The sequence below is a fragment of the Dermacentor variabilis genome, chromosome 3 (genome assembly GCF_050947875.1).
Source record: "Dermacentor variabilis isolate Ectoservices chromosome 3, ASM5094787v1, whole genome shotgun sequence".
Lineage (NCBI taxonomy): Eukaryota > Metazoa > Arthropoda > Arachnida > Ixodida > Ixodidae > Dermacentor > Dermacentor variabilis.
In genome coordinates, this window is record NC_134570.1 from 85,272,599 (window position 1) to 85,295,444 (window position 22,846).

Below are 22,846 nucleotides of genomic sequence, written 5' to 3' on the forward strand. Positions count from 1 at the left end.
CAACTGCGTATTGAGGTGCCTTTCTCGTCTTGAAGATGTAGTATACATGATTTATAGTCATCAACACGTACACTGAGTAACTCCAACGTGGCGGTATTTTGTACATGTTGCCACTTTGGTTTATTTAAAGCAGAACGTTCGGATGTGGCCGGTTTGAGTCTTAGCTATAAGCCTTCTCGGACTACTGAAGAGCTCAAGTACGAGCACAATTTGCTGACGCGCAATTCAAAACGGATGCTTTTATCAGCAGTCTTTCTAAGCTTTAGGAACGTTCGGAAAAGAATATGTGGAACGGAGTTACCGAGGTCTGGTAGTTACTTCACGGCAACGTCTCGAGTGGAGTTCTTGCGGGTAGAGTAGCGACGGCCACAGACGGAGTTCTTTATGTACATTCTACACGAAGGCTGCGGTGGTATTAGAAGGGAAAGCCGTGGATGGGTGCCTGGTGTAGATTGACAGTACGCCGTTCTAGGAGAAGTCTCGGTGGGACCATGAGAGGAGTTGCCCGACTCCGAATTGACGCCACAGTGACACGTCGTTGTCGGGGCAATCCAGACCCATTCGCTTAGCAAGGCATTCTTTAAGAAATGCTCAGGGCCACTGTGCTTCAGTCAGGATGTCATTCTTATCCCGGTCACGAAGTCCGTGAATCTTACGCAATCTATATCTTTAACACTGTCAGCAATTTACCGAAAGCACCGGCACACTTAGTAGTGTGCCTATTAAGCATCACTGACATTAGCCGTGACCCCCTCTGTTCGCCCTTAGCCGATTTCTTTTTTAAAACCCTCTTTTGTGCGTAGAGTCATGTCACTAATGTCCATAGTATCTGCACGACAGCGTATTGCACCATACAGATGCCAATAAAAGTCATCATCCTGCTCACTATGACGGTTACTGCACAGTGCGCATCACCTTCATACTGGCTCTACTGTCGGGCGGCGCTTTATTACCTCCACGTTTTTTAGTCATCTGCAGTGGTTTGCATTGTAGTGTGTAGTGAAGTAACGATTCATTTCTGCACTGTGTGCAACCTGGGTATTGTGCTCAAACCCTGCTTATATTGCTTGATTAGTTCCGGCTGAAACATGTCTATATATAGTGTAGTTGACAAGTGTATATGTATTTTTCATGTGCGATCTGGACCTATGTCTCGACTACTGAATGTATGTCAGCTGTTTGTAATGTTCAATTTGCTATCACATACCGTATGAGTAATTTCGCCGGTGTTATCACCATTTTGACATCGTGTTTCTCGTTTTCTTTAGTGTTAATAAAGCTATCTCATGTGTAGCGTGTTTATAAAGAAATACAATGGCACGTATTTGTTATTTGACAAAAGCTGGTTCCACCAGCCGATGCGTTGTTAACTACAGTGTGCAAATACAGCGTATATCGTACTCCCTATTCATATATATATATATATATATATATATATATATATATATATTGTTACGTGTAGAAAGATACGGACGGAAGAAGCTATTTACAAGCTATTTACACTGGACAGGAGCCAGAGCACCAGGCCGACGTTTTCTCGCGCCACGAGCACAGACCCACTTCGTCGTCATTATCGCGGCGGCTCGTCTCTCGGCTATCTACCGATAATATCGTAATCCTACCCCCCAGCGGCAAAACCGCCTTCACGGTTCATTTAAATATCCAAGGCACGTGGAGAGTTGTAGGGCTTGAGTCGGGTGACATGGACTAAGTCACTGGTTGCCACACCGGAGGACGCAGTCGGCGTGGCTAGAACAATTTCATAGGTGACATCGGTCACTTGGCGGAGTACGCGATATGGGCCGGTATAACAGGAAAGCAGTTTCTCACAAAGGCCAACTTTACGCGATGGAGACCAAAGCCACACGACGGTGCCGGGCATAAAATGGACATCACGCTGACGCAGGTCGTAGCGTCGCTTCTGTTTCTCTTGAGAGACTTGTACACCAACGCGCGCCAGTTGAAGAGCATGGTCAGCACGGGCGATTGCATCACGGGCATAAGCGCTAGTTGAAGCTGTGGTGGACGGAAGTACGGTGTCTAATAGTAGCCTCGGTTCGCGCCCATAGAAGAAGTAAAACGGGGAAAAGCTGGCAGTTTCGAGACGGGAAGAGTTGTATGCAAAGGTAATGTAGGGTAGAGCCAGGCCCCAGTCACGGCGGTCGTCTGACAACGTATTTAGATAGCATGTCTGTAAGGGTGCGGTTCGAACGCTCAGTGAGGCCATTCGTTTGAGGGTGGTAGGCGGTAGTAAATTTATGCTGAATGGAGTAGGCCCGAATGATGTCAATGACTTTCGCCAAAAACGCACGGCCACGGTCTGTTAGCAATTGACGCGGAGCACCATGCATCAAAATGATATCATGTAGAAGGAAGTCCGCAACGTCAGCTGCGCAACTGGTCGGAAGAGCATGGGTTACGGCGCAGCGGGTCGCGTAGTCAGCCGCGACTGCAACCCACTTGTTTCCTGATGTAGATTCCAGAAATGGGCCAAGAGGTCTAAGCCAACACGACGGAAGGGCTCGCCAGGGATGTCGAGCGACTGCAGGTAACCAGCGGGGGGCTGGGAAGGCTTCTTGCGTCGTTAGCAAAGTTCACAAGCGCCCTCGTACCGTCGTACGGAACGGGCAAGGCTCGGCCAGAAAAAAACGGCGATGTACAGGTTCCACATAGGTTCCACATACGCCGACGTGTCCTGCCGTTGGTGCGTCGTGGAGCTCTTCTAGAACGGTTGAGCAGAGCTGTATAGGTATGACAAGAAGGAACTAAGAGCCGTCCGGATGAAGGTTACGACGGTACAGGGTACTGTCGCGGAGGACGAAGAAACGAAGAGTGACGTCGGCCGGAGAGTGTTCAAAGCGGTCGATGAGTCCTCTGATGTTGGTGTCACGACGATGCTCGTCGGCGAAATGAAGCAGCTGCGACACAGAGAATACACAAGCAGCACTGGTAATATCGGAGGAGTCAGGGTCGTCAACAGGGTAACGTGACCAAGCCTGCCTGTAGGATCATTTAGGGATGAGAGCCAGCAGAGAGTATGATGTTCAGTGACTACGCAAAAAGGGCGACCGTAGCGGCAAGGACGGAACATCGGAACCGTCCAGACAACAGCAAGGCATTCTCGTTCCGTAATGGAATAGTTGCGCTCCGATGGTGTGAGGAGGCGGCTTGCATAAGCAATAACGCGATCCTGGCCACGCTGACGCTGGGCTAAGACAGCATCTACGCCATGACCGCTAGCATCTGTACGCAATTCTGTAGGGGCATCAGGGTCGAAGTGGGCGAGAATGGGTGGTGAGGAGAAAAGAGTGATGAGACGAGAGAAAGTGGCGGCTTCTGCAGTACCACACGAGAACTGTACGCCTTTCTTCAAAAGATTAGTGAGGGGTCTAGCAATTGGCACAAAATCTTGAACAAAACGACGAAAGTACGAGCATAGCCCGATAAAACTTCGAACGTCTGCGGCTGTCTTCGGAACCGGAAAGTCTCGGACAGCGCGAGTTTTGTCGGGATCAGGCTGTACTCCTGAAGCGTCAACGAGGTGGCCCAGAACAGTAATTTGGCGGTGGTCGAAACGACATTTCGACGAGGTAAGTTGCAGCTTCACCATTCGAAATATATCAAGTATAGCTGTTCGACGCTCAAGGTGAGTGTCGAAAGTGGGCGAGAAGACGATGACGTCGTAGATGTAGCAGAGACATGTGGACCATTTGAAACCACGGAGAAAGGATTCCATCATATGCTCAAAGGTGGCAGGGGCGTTGCATAATCCAAACGGCATTACTTTAAATCGGTATAGGCCATCAGGTGTGATGAACGCGGTTTTTTCTTTGTCCATATCGTCAACAGCAATCTGCCAGTATCTATAACGAACATCGATAGAAGAGAAATAGGTGGAACAGTGGAAGCAGTCAAGGGCGTCGTCTATATGTGGAAGCGGGTAGACGTCCTTCTTAGTAATGTTGTTCAGATGGCGGTAGTCTACACAGAAGCGCCACGTGCCATCCTTCTTCTTAACCAACACTACAGGTGACGCCCATGGACTCGAAGAAGGCTCAATGATGTTTTTGTCTAGCATTTTGTTGACTTCACTTTGAATTACTCGGCGATCCTACGCAGAAACTCGATACGGTCGTCGGTAAATAGGAGTAGCATCGCCAGAAAGAATCCGATGCTTGACCACGAGCATCTGGCCTAGAGGGCGATCGGCGAAGTTGAAAATATCTCTGTAGTACGATAATACTTGGTAAAGGTCTTCAGCCTGCACAAAAGACAGGTCCGTCGCAACCATTTTCTGTATCTTGGGATCGGCGGCCGAGGCTGACATGATGGGCCTGCTAAGCTTGCAAGAAGCATCGGTTCATAACGCTGACACGTGAAGGTCGCCGGGACAATCAACGTTGGCAAGGCAAATACCTTGCGGTAGAATTTGCTTTGCCAATCCAAAGGTCAAGATAGGTATGCGAGTGCGGTTCGCAGTAATAGTAAGTATACTGTGAGGCACGGTAACGTCATATTGTAGTGGACTGTCGGGCAGAGGAGTGACGAGGTACTCGCCATCAGGGCCTGGTGGGGAAGACAAGTGTCCAATATCGGCTATTGATTTTGGCGGCAGGCTAATAAAGCCGGTGGGGCGTAGGCGGCACTGGGGTGCGTCAGAAGGTTCTGAGAGAATCGGCAACTCAAGGCGAAGGGTACTGGCAGAGCAGTCAATAAGGGCAGAATGCGCGGAGAGAAAGTCGAGGCCGAGAATTAGGTCGTGGGTGCAATGAACAATCACGGTGAAGAGGACAGGAGTGTGGCGGCCGGCAATGCTGACTCGTGCCGTACACATGCCGATAATAGGCGCCGTACCGCCATCCGCAACGCGGACGACGCGTGCCGACGCTGTGGTAAGGAGCTTTTTGAGTCGTCGTCGCAAGGCAGCACTCATAATAGAAAGATGTGCACCTGTATCGATCAGTGCAGTGACAGGGTAGCCGTCAACTTCAACGTCAAGAAGGTTTTTGTTCGTTGGTAAAGTGAGCAGAGGATTTGAGGGCAGGGTCGACAACGCAGCTTCACCTCCAGAAGCTGCAGTGCCTAGTTTTCCGGCTGGGTCCAGGAGGCGATAGGCCGCGAAGAGAAGCGGCGGGGCTGGGGCGAACGACACTGATGGCGTCGAGGTGAGGACGAGCGGCTGTAGCGAAGGTTCGGAGCAGGGGCATTAGCAACACTGGGTTCATGGCGGTTGGCATAGGGAACAGAAAGTGCAATAGTGTGGGAATAACAAAGTGCGGGAATCCGACATCTTCTCGCGCCACGGGCACCGACCCACTTCGCCGTCTTTCTCGCGGCGGCTCGTCTCTCGGGTATGTACCGATAATATCGTAATAAAATATTATAAAAAACAGAAACACAAGCTCAGCATAGTCAACGGTTTATTCTCAATTAGTCGCCTTTCCGTGTGTCGGCTTTTTCAGGCCTTGCATCCGCTTCATCTTCGTCGATAGCTTCATCAGAACCGCAAGGCTCAGTTCTTTCCCCGGTACTTTTTAATATTCTCATGAGCACACTACCTTGTCATCCAGAAATAACCACTTATGTTTATGCAGACGATATTGCGTTTTTTGCATCTGCCAACGACATCCACACGCTATACCAACGACTGCAAACTTACCTTTATGATCTGGAGAGGTGGTTAGATGCTAGTCACTTCACACTCAATGCCAGCAAATGTGCTGTTCTCGTATTTCCGATACGTGACATAGTGCACATTTCATTGTCTTACCACCTTCAAGACATACCACAGGTGGAATCTGTTAAATACCTCGGAATTATTTATAACGCCTCTCTCAACTGGCGCTCACATATAGATCATGTGACTGGGAAAGGTACCCGTGCAATTGGCATATTGCGTAGGCTGAGCAGTCGTCGAATAGGAATGCGAAGAGATACACTCCTAATGATATATCGTATGTACGTTCGCCCTGTATTAGAATTTGGTTGCGTGCTCTTCTCTGGAGCTCCGGCCTACATGTCCCGTCCTCTAATCCTCTTAGAAAGAGAGGCATTACGTCTGTGTTTAGGTCTTCCTAAATTTGTTGCAAATTCTATTCTTTATCTAGAATCCCGTGTCCCGCCACTTTCGTGCAGGTTCCGGCTTTTGACGGTGCAGACGTTCTTAAGGATTTACGAATCACCACTGCGTCATCCCCAGATAATCTTTATTTCACAACCTGCGTTGTTTTTCGGTGTCATCTGGCCGCGACTACATAATCCGCAAATTATATTCGTGCAAAAATTACTTGAGTGTTTGGGCGTGCGCATATGCGATGTTCTTCCTATTACCGACAGAGCTGTTGCCACGGATATTCAATTTGATGATATCTTTCCTAATAATGCAAAATTACTTCCACACCGTATTCTAGACGGTATATTACAAGATCACCTGAAAAACCTTCAAACAAACGTTGTAATTGCTACAGATGCTTCACAATGTGAAGAAAAGTCAGGTGTAGGAATATTTTCCCCGATTCTCGATTGGACATTTTCTCTTCGGCTGCCAGATTTCATACCGATTTTTTTAGCCGAATTCATGGCCGTGGTGCTGGCATTACGCAAATTAGGACCATCAATTACGTCAGCCGTGATAGTCACTGATTCTTTATCATTGTGCTCCTCCCTTACTGCTTCTAATGATTCTCGCGTAATGAGGACATTTCAATCATTGGTACCTGGTTACTTGAGAAGCGTGCGTTTGATTTGGGTGCCTGGCCATAAAGGACTAATCATTAATGAAATTGCAGACTCTCTAGCCAAGGCATCAATAAGTGGCCCGATTCTTCCTTGCTGCCCTTTGACTGCTTATGTTACTGCAGCTAGATTTCGCAGGAGTATCATTATACAGTCAGTATCAGGCTCCACAATTACTAACTCTGTGGATTACGGACATCTGCTGCACCCTTGGAACAGAGATTTTTGCCGAACACGGAAAATTGAAGTGTCCATAACAAAGCTGCGCTGCCGTATACCTGCATTGAACTTCTACCTCCACAGGTCTGGTCTGGTCCCCTCACCATTATGCTCCTTCTGCGGCGAGGCGGAGACAATCGACCATTTCTTGTTGTCTTGCAGACGTTTTTCTATTATAAGAAAACGACTACTCGAAATCCCGCTTCGCTCTATTGGTCTAACTTTATCAGTGCCAGTGATCCTATCTTTTGGAGCCTCCATTGTTGGGTTCAGCAACAGAAATGTTTGCTTGGCGATCCAAAATTACCTAATTGAAACCAAGCGATTTCCATGTTAGATTGATCGTTCTCCCTCCCAACCATAGCTTTCTTTTATTTCTTATCTTTTATTAACTATTATTGTTAATATTATTGTTATCTTATACCCGGTTTTCATCTGATTATTTCCTTTTTCTCCAAACACAAATCGTTCACTTTTAAACTCACACGCCCAAATTGTTAACTCCCTTGTTATCATTATTATTTAGGCACCTAATTAAACCGCCCGATTCTTGGCCAATCCCCCACTGTGGGTATGTGCCACGGCCACTCAGGACAACAACAACAACAACAACCACTACGTAGCTGTTGCTATGTATTCAGCTAGTTCTATGAGGTAGCGGAGCATTGTGTGTCTATAATTTCTTAATTCATGTAAAGTTCGACGCTGTTTCCACCATTCAATCGATGTTAGTTGCGCAAAAAGCATTTCTTGCTCACGTGGCTTTTGTTTATTGAGACCATCGGAAGTGAATTCCATTATTATATGGGACAGCAAGAACAAACATAATATTCGAAAGTAGCATTATGCATGTTGCTAACTTGAACGCGTGTTTCACTACTGCTGTCTCGCATAATGAAATGGCCAGCACAACTTGGCTTCAGTGGCCCGTGAACAAAGAAAAATAATAATAACGAAGGGAATGTTATTCACCTTCGTAATAAATATGATGGCGAATCGTGATGAGCTAGGCCAAGAAATTCTATCTTGTCCGGTAAACCAAACGGGGTCATAATTTCACTGGCGCTTTACGTTATTTCGGTGAAGGGTACAGTTGGACTCAATGTCTGGCGCTTCGTCCGTGTGGTAGCTTTTTCATGAAAGGAGCCAGTATATTAGACAGAATTATCGCATGACACTTTATACTCTACACACTGCAAGCTCCTATGACATATATTCATGCATTGCGTCACGAAATATCTTGATCATAACAATATCCAATTTGAAAACGAGAATTGAATTTTCTATCCTACGACTAAGCTTCCAGGGGTACAATATGAGTTTCAGTAGCTACGACAGAAATTTCTGAAGTTATGACAGAAGTCCTGACATCGACAACCAAGAAATTTGGCTTCGCAACAGGAACACTCAGTCGCGACAGCAAGTGTTCTGAAGTCGCTACTGAAAGTTTCTGTCAAGACCACGATTCTCACATGGGAGCGAAATTAGCCCTGAAGTCTCAACAGAAGCGCATTCCATCGCGACGCCCGGTGTTCCTGTTGTGTCCTTGGTTAACGGAGGCAAAGAATACCCGTCTTAATAGGTTGAGAACGGAGAGTCGACTGGCTTTATTCAACAGCAAAAAGTAGCTTTACCAAGGGGCAGTGGTGACGGCCCAGTCGGGCAGCCACCTCGGCTCCATGAAAGACCAGGGGACAATGACCCCCACGGCGAGCTAAGGCGAAGTGACAGACGGTCGCTACTTTATTTTTAAATTTTTCTGTCACCTTCGCCTCGAGAGTCTGCACTGTCAGGAGGACTGACTGTTGGGATAGTTAGTGTTGCAATATAATCACGATAATTTAGCGCATATTAATAGACGTACGCTAGAGAACAAAGTGGGCAAGGACGGGTGCTACTTTGTTTGTTTGTGTCCATGAATTTATTGGCGCTAATTTACCATAATAATTGTGTAGACTGTACATTGATCTTGCGGCGCGTGGCAATGAAAGGCACATTCTCTGAATCTGGCAATGCTGACTCTACTGATACCAGAATTGGCCTGGACGTGACCAATGACTTTCATTTGTCGTAATTGTACAGGGACGGCTCTGCACCTAAATAGCCCAACGGTTTCTTCGAAATTGGCCGCTGATGGAACTTATATATCAGCGGTGACAGCTGCGTATACATTTTGTTTTGTCAGATGTGAAACATACGCTTTGCATACGATTTGCTTACGCTTTTGCGTAGCAGCCAACAAGTTTTGAACTGCTATACAAAGCTGCGTCAAAATCTGGGTCGTTCGGATTCCACTATTCTCGCATCGGTGCCACCGCGCGATATCAGTACACTGTATACGTGAGTACTTACCCGCAAAGGCTCTTTCAGTTGTATTGTACTTAATACACAACTTATGTGCGTGCTCAGAAGTGTAGAAAAGCTAGCTGTCAAACTAGCAGTGACAACCCTGACTGCCTGCCTGGACGCCGTTGTATACATATTGAATTTCTTAATTCAAATAGAGGCCGTAAAGCAAAATGATTGTTGCAGCGCTTCATGGAGTTCTTGTCGATATTAACACATTTGCTCCTCTACGAAGATGCCAGGCCACGTTGCGGAGTGAAAGCGCACATTCACTATAAACGTAAAAATATAGTGGCAGTGATAGCGCGTGCACGCCAGATAGCCACATCATCGTTGTCATCGGCCAGACACCGACCAATCAGTCGCTGACCGTGACAATATCGACTAATGTTGTATACTTCCCTTGCCACATCGCCTCGTAGTCTTCTACAGTTTGCGTTCTACTTCCAGACAACTTGTTCTAGTCTTTGTAACAAAGTTTTCTCACAATTCGTAACCTGATCTTGTATAATATGCTGCTGCCACAAAACTTTGCATTTACGCTACAACTAAACCGAGAGAACCTATGTAGGTGTAATTACACCATTGAAGAGTATAACCATAGGTTATCGAGAGGTAGGATGAACAATTTTATTGTACACGTAGCCTGTAGTTCTACAGCAATTTTCTTGTCGGTTTATTAAAGCTTAGCTTCGCTGATATTGCAGCATTTTGAATGGATGACCATACCTTCTTTCCTTTTTTCATTTCCTTGGCCTTGCGAAGTATATGCGAAATTCACTTTGACATTTATATAGGCGATTTTCGGTGAGCTTACTATCCCAGACCATTCAAAACCAGTGAGACATTATTTTTTTTTTTTCAGCAAAAAGGAGATTCCTAAGTGTGGAGAACCGGTAAGATATTTCTATATCCTTCTGTGTGGCGCACCTTTTTTTTCTTATAAAGTAAAATGCTGCCGAAATTTTGTTGAATTGAAAAGCCTTGATTTCTGGTTGTATGAGATGTTCGCTTGAGATTGTTAGGTTCGCAAAGGAATGAAAGCGAACTTGTAGCTCCTCCTTAATATCTCCGCATGCTGTTTCTGGCATGTGAAAGATAGTGATGAAGATCAGGTATGACCGTTACATTTTTATGCTTATGCATTTTAAGCTGTGTTAATGTCAAGCTAAAGACGTATGTTGAGTCTCTAAAACGTCCAAGAACAGAGGTTTTGTAGGCTACTAGTTTGAGATAAATGCAGGACACTATGTCAGACTCCACCGGTACAATCTCCATTGATGCACTCCATTGCACTCCATCTCCAATCTCCATCCGCACTCCATTGATGCCGTAACGCCTTATTAAATATGTGTACCTATAATATCCAATAATTCAAAACGAAGCAGTGCTCGCATTTCATCTCAATATAATGACGAAACTGCTCTTTTTTTCGATTGTTAGAAAAAAACGGTTCACTCAGGTTACCCTTGACAATGGCACAGATTGTCGAAAAGTTTAGTCCTAGATCGTCTGCATGTCACTCGTTCTCTCATGTTTTGGAAATGTAAGGGACGGCGCGGTTCTGTCACCTTGCGCGCATGCCTCAGCACTTGACAAGAGCGGCGAGCCACGGCTCACGCCACCACTTGCGCATTTCGTGTCCTCCTCTACTCCACCACTAGCTGCGATATTGCGAATGATGATGGGAGTTAGCATACAGCCTTTCGTTCTAGAAAGGAGATATACCTGCCCCGCGGTGGTTTCAGCAAATGTACGGCACCCATGGCAGCGGGTAACAACTGTACTGGCGCCCTGAACGTGCACGCTACGATGCAGGCAATGTCAGGGGTTGACAAGGTCTTCGGGCGATCAAAGGTCCTGTGCGTGACGGATTCCCACTGCTTGCATCCGGCGAAGATGTCGCAGACCGAGTAGGAGAACCTCAGATTTGCCGAGGGCGTGCAGGAAACTGATAGTCCTAAACCTTTCCGGAATACACACGGGGTCTCTTTCGCCAAATTCGTTGTGCCATGAGCACGCAACAGGTAGCTGCACCGTGCAACCACCGACGCACTTCCAAGCCGCCGCGAAGAAACCGAACTCACACGTCATGTGCGCAGTAAACGATATGTCAAATCATCCCTGGAGCAGCATCTTGTAAAGCCATCTTGGAGTGATGCGGCCATGGTATAACGCCAGTGTAAATTTGCAAGAAAAAGTAGCAGTTTCGCCTAAAAGGCTAAGCACCCATTACGATAGCAAATTAGTAGATGGCTATACAAATTAAGGATAGTAATATTGTCGGCCGTATAAACTTGGAAACATTCGCTAACTAAATTTATAAGCATGATGCCAACGTGTAAAAGCAAACATGAACACAACACATTTGATGAGCCTGGACACTCGCTGCCAAAACACAGCTGTGTGCAAGCGCGGCAGCAGTAGCGAGGGAAGTGACCATTGAGCGGTCTATCGCTTCAACGAAAGAGTGGCGTGAACACAGCACACTAAAAGATATGAACCATTTCCAAATCCCTTTCAAACACGGTGCACGTGGCCGTGCGCGGCCGTATACAAAGGATGCACTTGTTAGCGGAGTCGAAGTCGCCCCCCTCCCTTCCGCGCTGCATCACCGCTTTCCTCTATATTTGGCGCCAAGATTGAGCTGCGATCATCGATTCCCCTTGCGCACGGTCAAGAAATGTGCAAAGTTGCTGCCTAAGCAGAATGCAGCCCCTACCTTCTTCCCTTCCTTAACTCCCAAGGACTTTCGCGCGACGATTGAGCCGCGATCATAGGCTTCCCTCGCATAATATCCCTCACACATACAACATGTCGCGAATGGCGACGGTTTTATCGCCCTTCTACTTTATACGGATGGATGGAAGGATGGATGTTATGAGCGTCCCCTTTGGAACAGGGCTGTGGGTTACGCCACTAAGCTCTTGCTATTATACTGCCTAATGGCATACCTAGGTTATAAAATAAAAAAACACCTACGAACACCCGTAACCAAATTTTCTGAGCCCCTATTGCGAACTTTGCTTTTGTACGTCTCCGAATTTTGTCCTTTCCCTACTTCCACCTATCTTCCAATCGCCTCTTACTAATATATATTGTGGACATGTTCATTTTTCCGCTGCTCTCGCCAAACTCAAGGGCTTCAAGGAGGCCAGTGGTGCCTAAATTGGCCGCAGGAAAGACATCTTCACATTCTAATAAAACATGCTCCATCGTTACCCTAGCTTCTTCTTCCTTCTTATATCTCGCTTCATAGGTGTGTGTTCTAAGGCGTCCCGATCTCGCTTCGAAAAGTAATGAGCTTCCCTTTCAGTTATCATCAATTGTTTCTCTCCTGATTTCGTTTTTTCCTCTTAAGTAGTTACTTATGGCAGGTTTCGTTTTCATTACCCCCACCGATAAGATCATTGCAGCCTCTCTGACTTTCCTCTCGACGTTCTTTGCAGCTGTGTTGCCCACCCCACAGGCCGCATAGTTGCTGGTAAGCTTCCTAGTTCTTTGCCTCCACTGCGAATCAATGTTTTTCATCTACAGATAGCTCAATACTCTCCCAGCGCATTTACTTTCTTCCACATTTCCCAGTCGTTCTTCATAATCAATATTACTGAGAGCGTCCCTCATTTCAAAAATAATCCAGCCCATATCACCCTGCACAGCTTCGTTTGTAGTCTTCCCATGAGCGCTCAATGCGAGGCGTCTCACTGACATTTGGCTCCCATCGAGTCCTGAGTTTACCCCTGATTTAAAGCAGACAACTGCATTTCCAAAAGTAAGTCCTGGAACCCTTACACCATTCCAAATGCCCCGGAGCAGCTCGTACATATTGTATCCCCATGGCGCTCTGTGTTTCATTATCGCTACATTTCTCTTCCCCTCCACTATTATTGTTCTTTCCTGTGTTTCTATATTTCTATTGCCTTCGTTTATCCATATACCAAGTTATTTATGTTATCTTACCCGAGGTATTTCCTGGCCCTGTATTGCCACTCTCTGTTTAGTGTTCCGTTGATTACCACAACATCTGATTTTCTAACGCTAAATGTCAAACCTAAATTGTTGCCTTCCTGTCCACAGCTATTAGCCAGACGTTGCAAATCACTTTGCTTGTTGGCTAGTAACACAATATCGTCCACATAAAATAAACCTGGAAGCTGCTGCTCTTCTACTGTACCCGCCTGTTTGTATCAGAGATTAAACCCGATATTTCTTCCTTCTAGCGTCCTCTCTGTCTTCCTCATGAACATCATAAACAGCAATGGGGATAAAGGGCACACCTCCCTCACTCCCTTGTTGATACGAACATTCTCCTCGCTCCTCATCCCTTCCCATTCAGCAAAAAAGCCTTTCCCTTCCTGAATATCCCACAAAATGTGGCGGTCTATTTTGGCATAGGCTCCTATTTTGGCATTGCTCAACCTGTATATTACCGATGTAATTGTCAACGGTCGATACGAGTGAATTCTATCTTTCTCCGCCTTACCTTTATAAATTAAATTCATTCTAATTTGTCGTCAACTGTGTGGTATTCGTCTATCTTTTAAAGTTTTTTGCATGGCTTTCATCATACCTTCCTTACTTTTCTTGGTTTGTCGTCTACCCCTGTGGCTGTGCGCTGAGCAATTTTCTCCTCGGCTTTCTTCCAATTGAAATTTGTCAGCACCAGCTCCTTTCGCAGCCGAGTCTCGTTCATGCTCTTTTTTTTCTTCAAATACAACCTCGTCATTGCCTTGGAAAGATTCAGCTGTGTTTTTTGGATGTAATTTATTGGCGCTTCCCCTTCCACTTTGTTTCCATCTTCGTCTAGCGTATCTTATATTGTTGCTGACTGCTTGTCTAATAATCTAATGTGGTTCCAAAATATTCTAGGTGCGCACTTCTTTTTCTACGGTATTTCTGACAACCAACGTTCACTTTCACCGTTTTTCTTAGTATATGAACCATTGACTTTTTCTTCTGGTATATTTCCCATTTACTGGCTACTTCATCCGGCGGCAGCTGTGCCTTCTTTGCCTGCCTGTGCTCTCGGAATGCATTCTGTCGTTCGGCGATCACTTCTCATATCTCCCTGTTCCACCAGAATTTCGGTTTCTTTTTTTCCTTTCCAACGAACAAGTTATTACACTTTCGGTATTTCTGTCATTATTACACTTAGAAGCTCACTATATTCCCACTCTTGGCCATTTGCCAACTTCTTCCTCGAATCTAGTGTCTACATTTGTTACTTGTTCAGCATTCAAATTTGCACAGGTCAGTTTGAATTCCTTGCTCTCTTTCCTAACTACATATCCCATTTTCAAAATGATGTGTTTATGGTCCCTCCCTATGCAGCTATACCCTTCCTCATCAATGACCATTTCTCTCAACTTATCCTGAATTCCTTTTGTTATCAGACAGTTATCAATAGTGGATTGCTGGTTTCTCACTTCCCACGTGATCTGCCCTTCACAATTAGGCCTTGTATTCACGATAACTAGGTTGTGTTACTCACAAAGGTCTAGCATTGACTTCTCGTTGTTGTTGATATAGCCATCTAAATGCTGTATGCGGGCATTCCTTTCACCTAATAGGGTAATTTTGGCATCAGTCCCGAAACCCTTAATACCAGCACTTATGCATTCCACTAACCGTTTATTCTTCTCTGTGTAATTTTTTCCGGTCCACAAATACTTAACGCCCAGCCAAGTAATTTTCACACTCATTGCACCTGATAACCAAAGATACTCTTGACATTTTGAATTTGCTCTTTTCCATTTGGGTCCCTGATGGATGAGCATTCCGACTCCCCCCTCCCTCTCTTTCCGATTTCCTTCTGCTGCACCCTTCCCGAGTGTGAGTGACTGAGTGAAAAACTTTATCAGCTCTAGGTTCGCTGGTCTTCTGCGGTCTTCAGATGGCTTCGTCCATCTTCTAGCACAACGGTCGGTTGACCTTAGTCCAGGGCTCCGCTGGATGCTGCTGCCAGTTGTGCTCGCCGAATCAGACCTTCTTGGTCGACCTGGCGATAGCTGGAGAGCACTCCCTCCCATTGCTCCGCACTCGGGTTTGGTATAACGGGTACCACGTCTATCTTCTGGCATGCCCACGTTATGTGATACAGCGTGGGTGTTTCGTGGCACCAGGGGCATTTGTCATTGTATTGTGTGGGATAAATTTTGCTGAGTACGTTTAGGTTCGGGTACGAGCCCGTTTGTGGCGGCCTCCACGCGACAGAGTCCTCTCTGCTGAGGGAGTTGTGCGGTGGTGGGTACCGCTTTCTGCAGCCCTTGTAATTTAGTATCACCGAATAGTCTTGGGGTACAGGTTCGGTCTCCTCGAGGTCGCCTACGTTGGATGCTCGGTAATAAGTGTACCCTCGAGCTATCCTGTCCGCTTCTTGGTTCCCTAGCACTCCCGTGTGTCCCAGCATCCATACTATCGTATGCCTAATTGGTTCTTCTTTTGTTTGTCGTTCTGTTATGTGGTCTCCAGAGCGGAGTATGTGGAGCACTCCGTGCCCTATTCTGTCGCGTAGGTAATTGCGGCACGCCGTTTGTGAGTCTGTAAGGATTGTTAAAGACCGTTTAAACCGATATCCCTCCGCTGCCGCTAGAGCGACGGCCGCTTCTTCAGCCTCGACTATCGTACAGCCTTGTAGTGATGAGCTGGCGATCTCGCGTAGGTTCGAATCAATCACCGTTGCTACCGCGTTGCGGTTGCTCTGCACCGCTGCTCTGGCGTATGTGGCTGTGTCCACATATACCGTCGTTTCTTGGGGTGCTAGTGTCTTTTGTAGGTATTCAGCCCTCGCTTCTCTGCGTGCTTTGTGTAGGTTGGGATCCATGTTCCGGGGTATTGGTGCTATATTTCGTGTGTTGCGATACTCGTCCGGAATTGTTTCGGTCATCTGTCTCTCTTGAAGTTGATCGGCGCAGCCTAGTTTCCTAAGGAGCTCCCTGCCAGATGGGGTCTGCTGTAGTCTGCGCTGTTGGGAGACTAGTTGCGCTTCTTTCGATTTTTCGAAGGTGTTGTGTAGTCCTAAGGCTAGGAGCTTTTCGGTTGAGGTGTTGTGGGGAAGATGGAGTGCGGTTTTGAAGGCTTTGCGTAGAATCGCGTCCGCCTGTTGTATCTCACTCTTGACGGGATTATAGTGTGGGAGGCTGCATGCCACTCGGCTGACAACCAGGCTTCTGACCAGCTTGAGTGTGTCCTCCTCTCGCTTGCCGTGGCGTCTGTGAGAGATGCGCGTTATCATGCGGGCTACTTGTAGGGTGGATGCCTTGAGTAGGGCGAGGGTGTGCGTGTAGCGTTGGTTTGACTGTATCCACATCCCAAGGATTCTGATGAGTGTCTTTTCCGGTATCAGCTTCCCCTCGAGGCAGACGTTGAGCTTTAACTCGTCGCTGGTGGGGACTGTGCGGTTTTGCTTTCCTCTCGAAACTCTCAGGAGCTCGGACTTCTCAGTGGAGCAGGCTAGCCCTCTTGCTTTGACGTAGTCCTCTACGCAGGTGGCTGCCTCTTGTAACTTCACTTCTTTCTCTCTGAGCGAGCCTGTGTTAAGCCAGATGGTGACGTCGTTGGCATACATGACATGGTTGATGCCGTCGATTTCGTTTAACGGTTTTGCCAAGCCAATCATAGCTATGTTAAACAGCGAGGGGGAGATGATCGACCCTTGAGGCGTCCCTTTGTTTGTAGTAAGGAACTTCTCTGATCGGAGGTCTCCGAGGCCAATCGTCGCCGTTCTGTTTGAAAGGAAGGCTTTCACGTAGCCGTAGACTCTCCTGCCGCAGTCCAGGTCGTTCATGCCCGTGAGGATAGCCTCGTGGCTTACATTGTCAAAAGCCCCCTTGATATCCAGTGCCATTATTACATTCTCCCCGATCCTGGGGACGTTCCCGAGTACTTCTTTGATTTGAAACAGTAGGTCTTGGGTCGATAATTTTGCTCTGAAGCCAAACATGTTCATCATCATCATCATCATCATCATCATCAGCCTGGTTACGCCCACTGCAGGGCAAAGGCCTCTCCCACACTTCTCCAACAACCCCGGTCATGTACTAATCGTGGCCATTCCATGCCTGCAAACTTCCTAATCTCATCCGCCCACCTAACATTCTGCCACCCCCTGCTACGCTTCCCTTCCCTTGGGATCCAGTCCGTAACCCTTAATGACCATCGGTTATCTTCCCTCCTCATTACATGTCCTGCCCATGCCCATTTGTTTTTCTTGATTTCAACTAAGATGTCATTAACTCGCATTTGTTCCCTCACCCAATCTGCTCTTTTCTTATCCCTTAACGTTACACCTATCATTCCTCTTTCCATGGCTCGTTGCGTCGTCCTCAATTTGAGTAGAACCCTTTTCGTAAGCCTCCAGGTTTCTGTCTCGTAGGTGAGTACTGGTAAGACACAGGTATTATATACTTTTTTCTTGAGGGATAATGGCAACCTGCTGTTCATGATCTGAGAATGCCTGCCAAACGCACCCCAGCCCATTCTTATACTTCTGATTATTTCCGTCTCATGATCCGGATCCGCCGTCACTACCTGCCCTAAGTAGATGTATTCCCTTACGACTTCCAGTACCTCGCTGCCTATTGTAAATTGATGTTCTCTTCCGAGACTGTTAAGCATTACTTTAGTTTTCTGCAGATTAATTTTTAGACCCACTCTTCTGCTTTGCCTCTCCAGGTCAGCGAGCATGCATTGCAATTGGTCCCCTGAGTTACTAAGCAAGGGAATATCATCAGCGAATCGCAAGTTACTGAGGTATTCTCTATTAACTTTTATCCCCAATTCTTCCCAATCCAGGTCTCTGAATACCTCCTGTAAACACGCTGTGAGTAGCATTGGAGATATCGTATCTCCCTGCCTGACGCCTTTCTTTATTGGGATTTTGTTGCTTGCTTTATGGAGGACTACGGTGGCTGTGGAGCCGCTATAGATATCTTGCAATATTTTTAAATTCGACTCGTCTACACCCTGATTCCGTAATGCCTCTATGACTGCTGAGGTTTCGACAGAATCAAACGCTTTCTCGTAATCAATGAAAGCGATATATAAGGGTTGGTTATATTCCGCACATTTCTCTATCACCTGATTGATAGTGTGAATATGATCTATTGTTGAGTAGCCTTTACGGAATCCTGCCTGGTCCTTTGCTTGACAGAAGTCTAAGGTGTTCCTGATTCTATTTGCGATTACCTTAATAAATAGTTTGTAGGCAACGGACAGTGAACTGATCGGTCCATAATTTTTCAAGTCTTTGGCGTCCCCTTTCTTATGGATTAGGATTATGTTAGCGTTCTTCCAAGATTCCGGTACGCTCGAGGTCATGAGGCACTGCGTATGCAGGGTGGCCAGTTTCTCTAGAACAATCTGTCCACCATCCTTCAACAAATCTGTTGTTACATGATCCTCGCCAGCTGCCTTCCCCCTTTGCATATCTCCCAAGGCTTTCTTTAGTTCTTCCGGCGTTACCTTTGGGATTTTGAATTCCTCTGGACTAATTTCTCTTCCATTATCGTCGAGGTACTGGTACTGTACAAATCTCTATAGAAATCCTCAGCCACTTGAACTATCTCATCCATATTAGTAATGATATTGCCGGCTTTGTCTCTTAAAGTATACATCTGATTCTTGCCAATTCCAAACATGTTGTGGGGATACAGTTCGTTGTCCTCCATGCACTGTCTCAGCATCATCACTCGTTCGTTGTGACATCACTGTGACATCGCTGCCGCTGGTGTCCACTGAATAGCTTTGAGCTGCCGGCATTGCTCAAACCTCAACCTCGCAGAAACTCTGACCAAACCTTGCGCAGGTGCTCAACCATACTCGTAGTTGACGATGTGAGTCTTCGTAATGAGCCACCGCGGGACCCAGCTGCTTCTCAAGCCGCTGTAAGTCCCATTGTCTTGCTGAAGTTCCACGCGCTGGCGGTATTCATCTGCCTACGATGGCGGTAGGACTCGCAGCAAAGTGTTGTCGCCTGCGCTTGAAGCTGTCGCGCCGTTCGACACGATGGCGCCAAAATTCATGCCGGAGAAAGATGAGTGTTCTCGTCACCAAATGGTAATGCAGCTCGCATCATGCATATCATGAAGCTAGTGGGGTTGGAGCCGCTTGCTACTGTACAACGGATGAAGCGACCTCCTTCGCGCCTATGATCCATACTATAGCCCAGCCAGCCAATCACAATCGGGGGCCAGAGCGGAAGACGACGCAGCCCACCAGCTCTACCCAGCAGACCTCAGTACTGACTAGCAGCGTCTAGTGACGAGTGGCGCCTCCGTTCGCGCGTTCCTTGTCCTCTCTTCTAGCACTAGCCACGATGTGACTGATCATGGCGGCGCGCCGGCCAGTAGTTTCTCTATCGCGTAATGCTATGACGGTCCATACAGGAAGTGCAAAGTTCATTCTAACGACAACACAACAAACTGCAAGGCCAGCACTCGCATGCTGTTTGCGTACTGATGTCAGCCATGGAGAATGATTACGTATGCAGTGCCACACTGTGTTGCTCTTGGAGGGCGATTAAATTGCCCTAGATGAAAAAATTAAATTAAGGAGTTTTACGTGCCAAAACCCCTTTCTCTTTATGAGGCACGCCGTAGTGGAGGACTCCGGGAATTTCGACCAACTGGGGTTCTTTAACGTGCACCTAAATCTAACTACACGGGTGTTTTCGCATTTCGCCCCCATCAAAATGCGGCGGCCGTGGCCGCGATTTGACCCCGCGAAATCGTGCTCAACAGCCTGGTTACATAGCGACGGAGCAACCACGGTGGGTGCCCTAGATGATTTGAGTGCCTTCAACTATGAATTATTTCGATGAGTAATTTATTTCTTGACATGAAGAAAGCGCAGGTAGTTTTCTACAAGTGTATTTTGAAGCCCACTTTGACATCATATTAGCCGTGAGTATTTCTTGAAGTATTTCTTGAAGTTCCCACTTCCTCTTTCATTACAATCGCAAAAGTTTTGTGCCGTTGTTTGGGACTCCGTGGAGCAGCACAGTATCTGGCCTAGGAAGGGGTGCGCACTTGGAAACTCTTGTACAGCGTGCCAGCCACCAATTTCTGGCCTTAACCGTAAGGCTGGTCTCTTACGAAAAGTATTGCAGTGGCCGGCTGCACTTAGAACAATCAAAACTAGTGACAAAAACAGGTGAAACTTTGAAACGTCGGTTCGAAGTTGTCTTGCATGGTGATGCCAACGAGGATGCTGAATATTGGCTCGAGCAGTTTGAGCACGTAGCGAAGATCCAAGAGTAGAATGCCACCGAGAAACAAACAAACGTGTAGTTATCTCTTCAAGGGAGAGCCCCACCGTTCGTCGGCTACCTCTATGAACGCTTTATAGCTGGGGAGGTCCGCAGATAGATAATAAAATTTGCGGGAGCAGCGTAACGCGAGACCATGCTAAGCGTCCTCTACAATTGTCGCATCAATAGCCGAACAACAACACCACAGGAAACCTGCACAAAACTTCGCAAAACCAACATTTGACCCAGTACTTAATTTAGGCCCATATGCTACTACTGTAGAGAAGCCTTTCATTGCATTCAAGAGGTAATCAGCGTCGAATTTCTGCCATCCTAACTCATACAACACGCTGTGCTGTATTCTTAAAACCTAAGCATGGCTGGACAGCTCAAAAATAGCGAAAGCCAATGCCAATTTTTCCAGAACTTCAAGGATGGATGGATGGATGCAAAACTTTAATGAGGTCCTGAGGTACGCGACTCAGCGCGCTGCGGGCCGCTCCCACGTTGGGACAGTCAGGCCTTGCCCGACCGCCGCATCGTGGTCCCTCTGGACAGCCCATAGTTGCGCCCCGGCATCGGGGCTCTTGATAGCGGAGAGCCACTTGACCACATTGATTTGTTCCGTGCCTCGTAACGAGGGGCAACGCCAGAGCATATGGTCTAGGCTAGCGATGTCATTGCAGTGCCTGCAAGAACTAGTGGCATAGGTGTCGGGATAAATTTTGTGGAATAAAGCCGGGTTGGGATATGGACATACTTTTGTGAGAAAAGTTGCGAGGTTTTGATTGGAGGAGGTCAGTCTATGTTTGGCGTCTTGCAATCCCAAGTTCTTTAGGAAAGACAGACGACGGCTCTTGTCCAGCTAAAAAACAACGCCTCCTCACACATACAGGTACTTCCGAAAAATTCACAAACCTCAGAAACATATGCTGGTTTATTTGTCGCTAGGTTGTGTAATGATGAAAGGCCAAGGCTATTTATTTATTAGCTAATGGAGTTTCAACCAATCATTCGTCGCTCATTGCGGGAACAAATATACGGAATTCGAAGAAGCGGACATTTCATGCAGAAAAATAACTGAAAGAATAACTGAATAAATAGCGATACCTCTGAACCAACAGTTCAAATCAATTTTTAAGAATTCAGTCTCTTCTGCATTGAAAAACGAAAATTAATAAAGACCACTTTATTGCACCGCACGCTTAGGAAACCAATGCTCAAGCTGCTTTGCTACCGATAATTCTCTTCAAATTTATGTGCCTTGAAATATAACAGGATACCATTCGTAAATTACAATCCCGCCCTAAATAAGTAACTTACTTGAGTGTATAATTGCCAATTTTTGGCAACTAATCAACTATGCATTTAGGTTCCCGTGCGAATAACATCCATCTCCTAGAATGTTATAGCTCAACGAGAACAACACTTACACTAGCTACAATCATTTTTTTATAAATTCTCATAACTCTAAAAAAACACCTATATGTTTAAGCAGTGAGATATGCGAAGCCGAAAAGAACGTTGTGCAGGTAAGAAAATCACATCGGCTGTTCGGCCGGTAATACATTTTGTATGTTTCCCACAAGATGGGATGGGTCTCACCACAATTAAAAAGGGTGGCAGTCGCGAAATGACTATTGCTCAGCATTATCCATTCATGATTTGTTATTGGCAAGTGTTCCTTACAATTTATGATGTCTTTGTCTCTTTCAGTGTTACAAACCTCCAGGTAAACGGTCAAATTGTTCCGCTGGATGCCAGTGTAGCGGTCCAAATCCGGCGTGGCGCCTCGATTCTGGACCGGGAACATGCATCCCTAGGCCATAGTTTTAAGCGGCTGGAAAGCAATGTGTTGACGTTTCGAGCAGTGTCTTAAACTTGACTCAAGTTTTTTTTTATTTTTGCAACAGGCTACGCGCCAATAAAAACTCCACAAAACTTTATTCGCTCCACTCAATGAGAGGAATAAAACAGTTTGTGTGGTAAAAAGTCATTATTTTAAGGGTAGTAAAGATTTTGATGCAGCTTCCTTGTGCCCTGCTTTTCTTGTGGAAGTTTCTGGGGGAGGAGGAAGGAGGCGGGAAAGGAATCAGCACTGTTCTTTGTCCTGTTTCATACGCTGAACAAGTCGTCTTGTAATTACCCATATTGCCCGCAAGATAAGGTTTCTTACATTCAATACCAACAAAGATATGTTTTCCGATAAATTATTTTGCTGTCTACCGCTGAAGTTACGACTACATAAAACGAGAGCACTATAAGTAAACGAAACACCTCGCAAACAGCATGATCCAA

The 22,846-nt window shown here is 46.4% G+C and overlaps 1 protein-coding gene across 1 annotated transcript in view; it reads left to right on the forward strand.

Annotated features, from left to right (window-relative positions):
- Positions 1-22,571, forward strand: part of LOC142574028 (uncharacterized) — a 63,764-nt gene extending 41,193 nt beyond the window's left edge. The window contains exons 3-5 of the mRNA XM_075683213.1: positions 10,166-10,196; positions 12,750-12,784; positions 22,265-22,571. Coding sequence (XP_075539328.1) covers positions 10,166-10,196; positions 12,750-12,784; positions 22,265-22,427 — 229 coding nt within the window. The 3' untranslated portion in view covers positions 22,428-22,571. The remainder of the gene's footprint in view (positions 1-10,165; positions 10,197-12,749; positions 12,785-22,264) is intronic.
- The last annotated feature ends 275 nt before the right edge of the window (positions 22,572-22,846 follow it).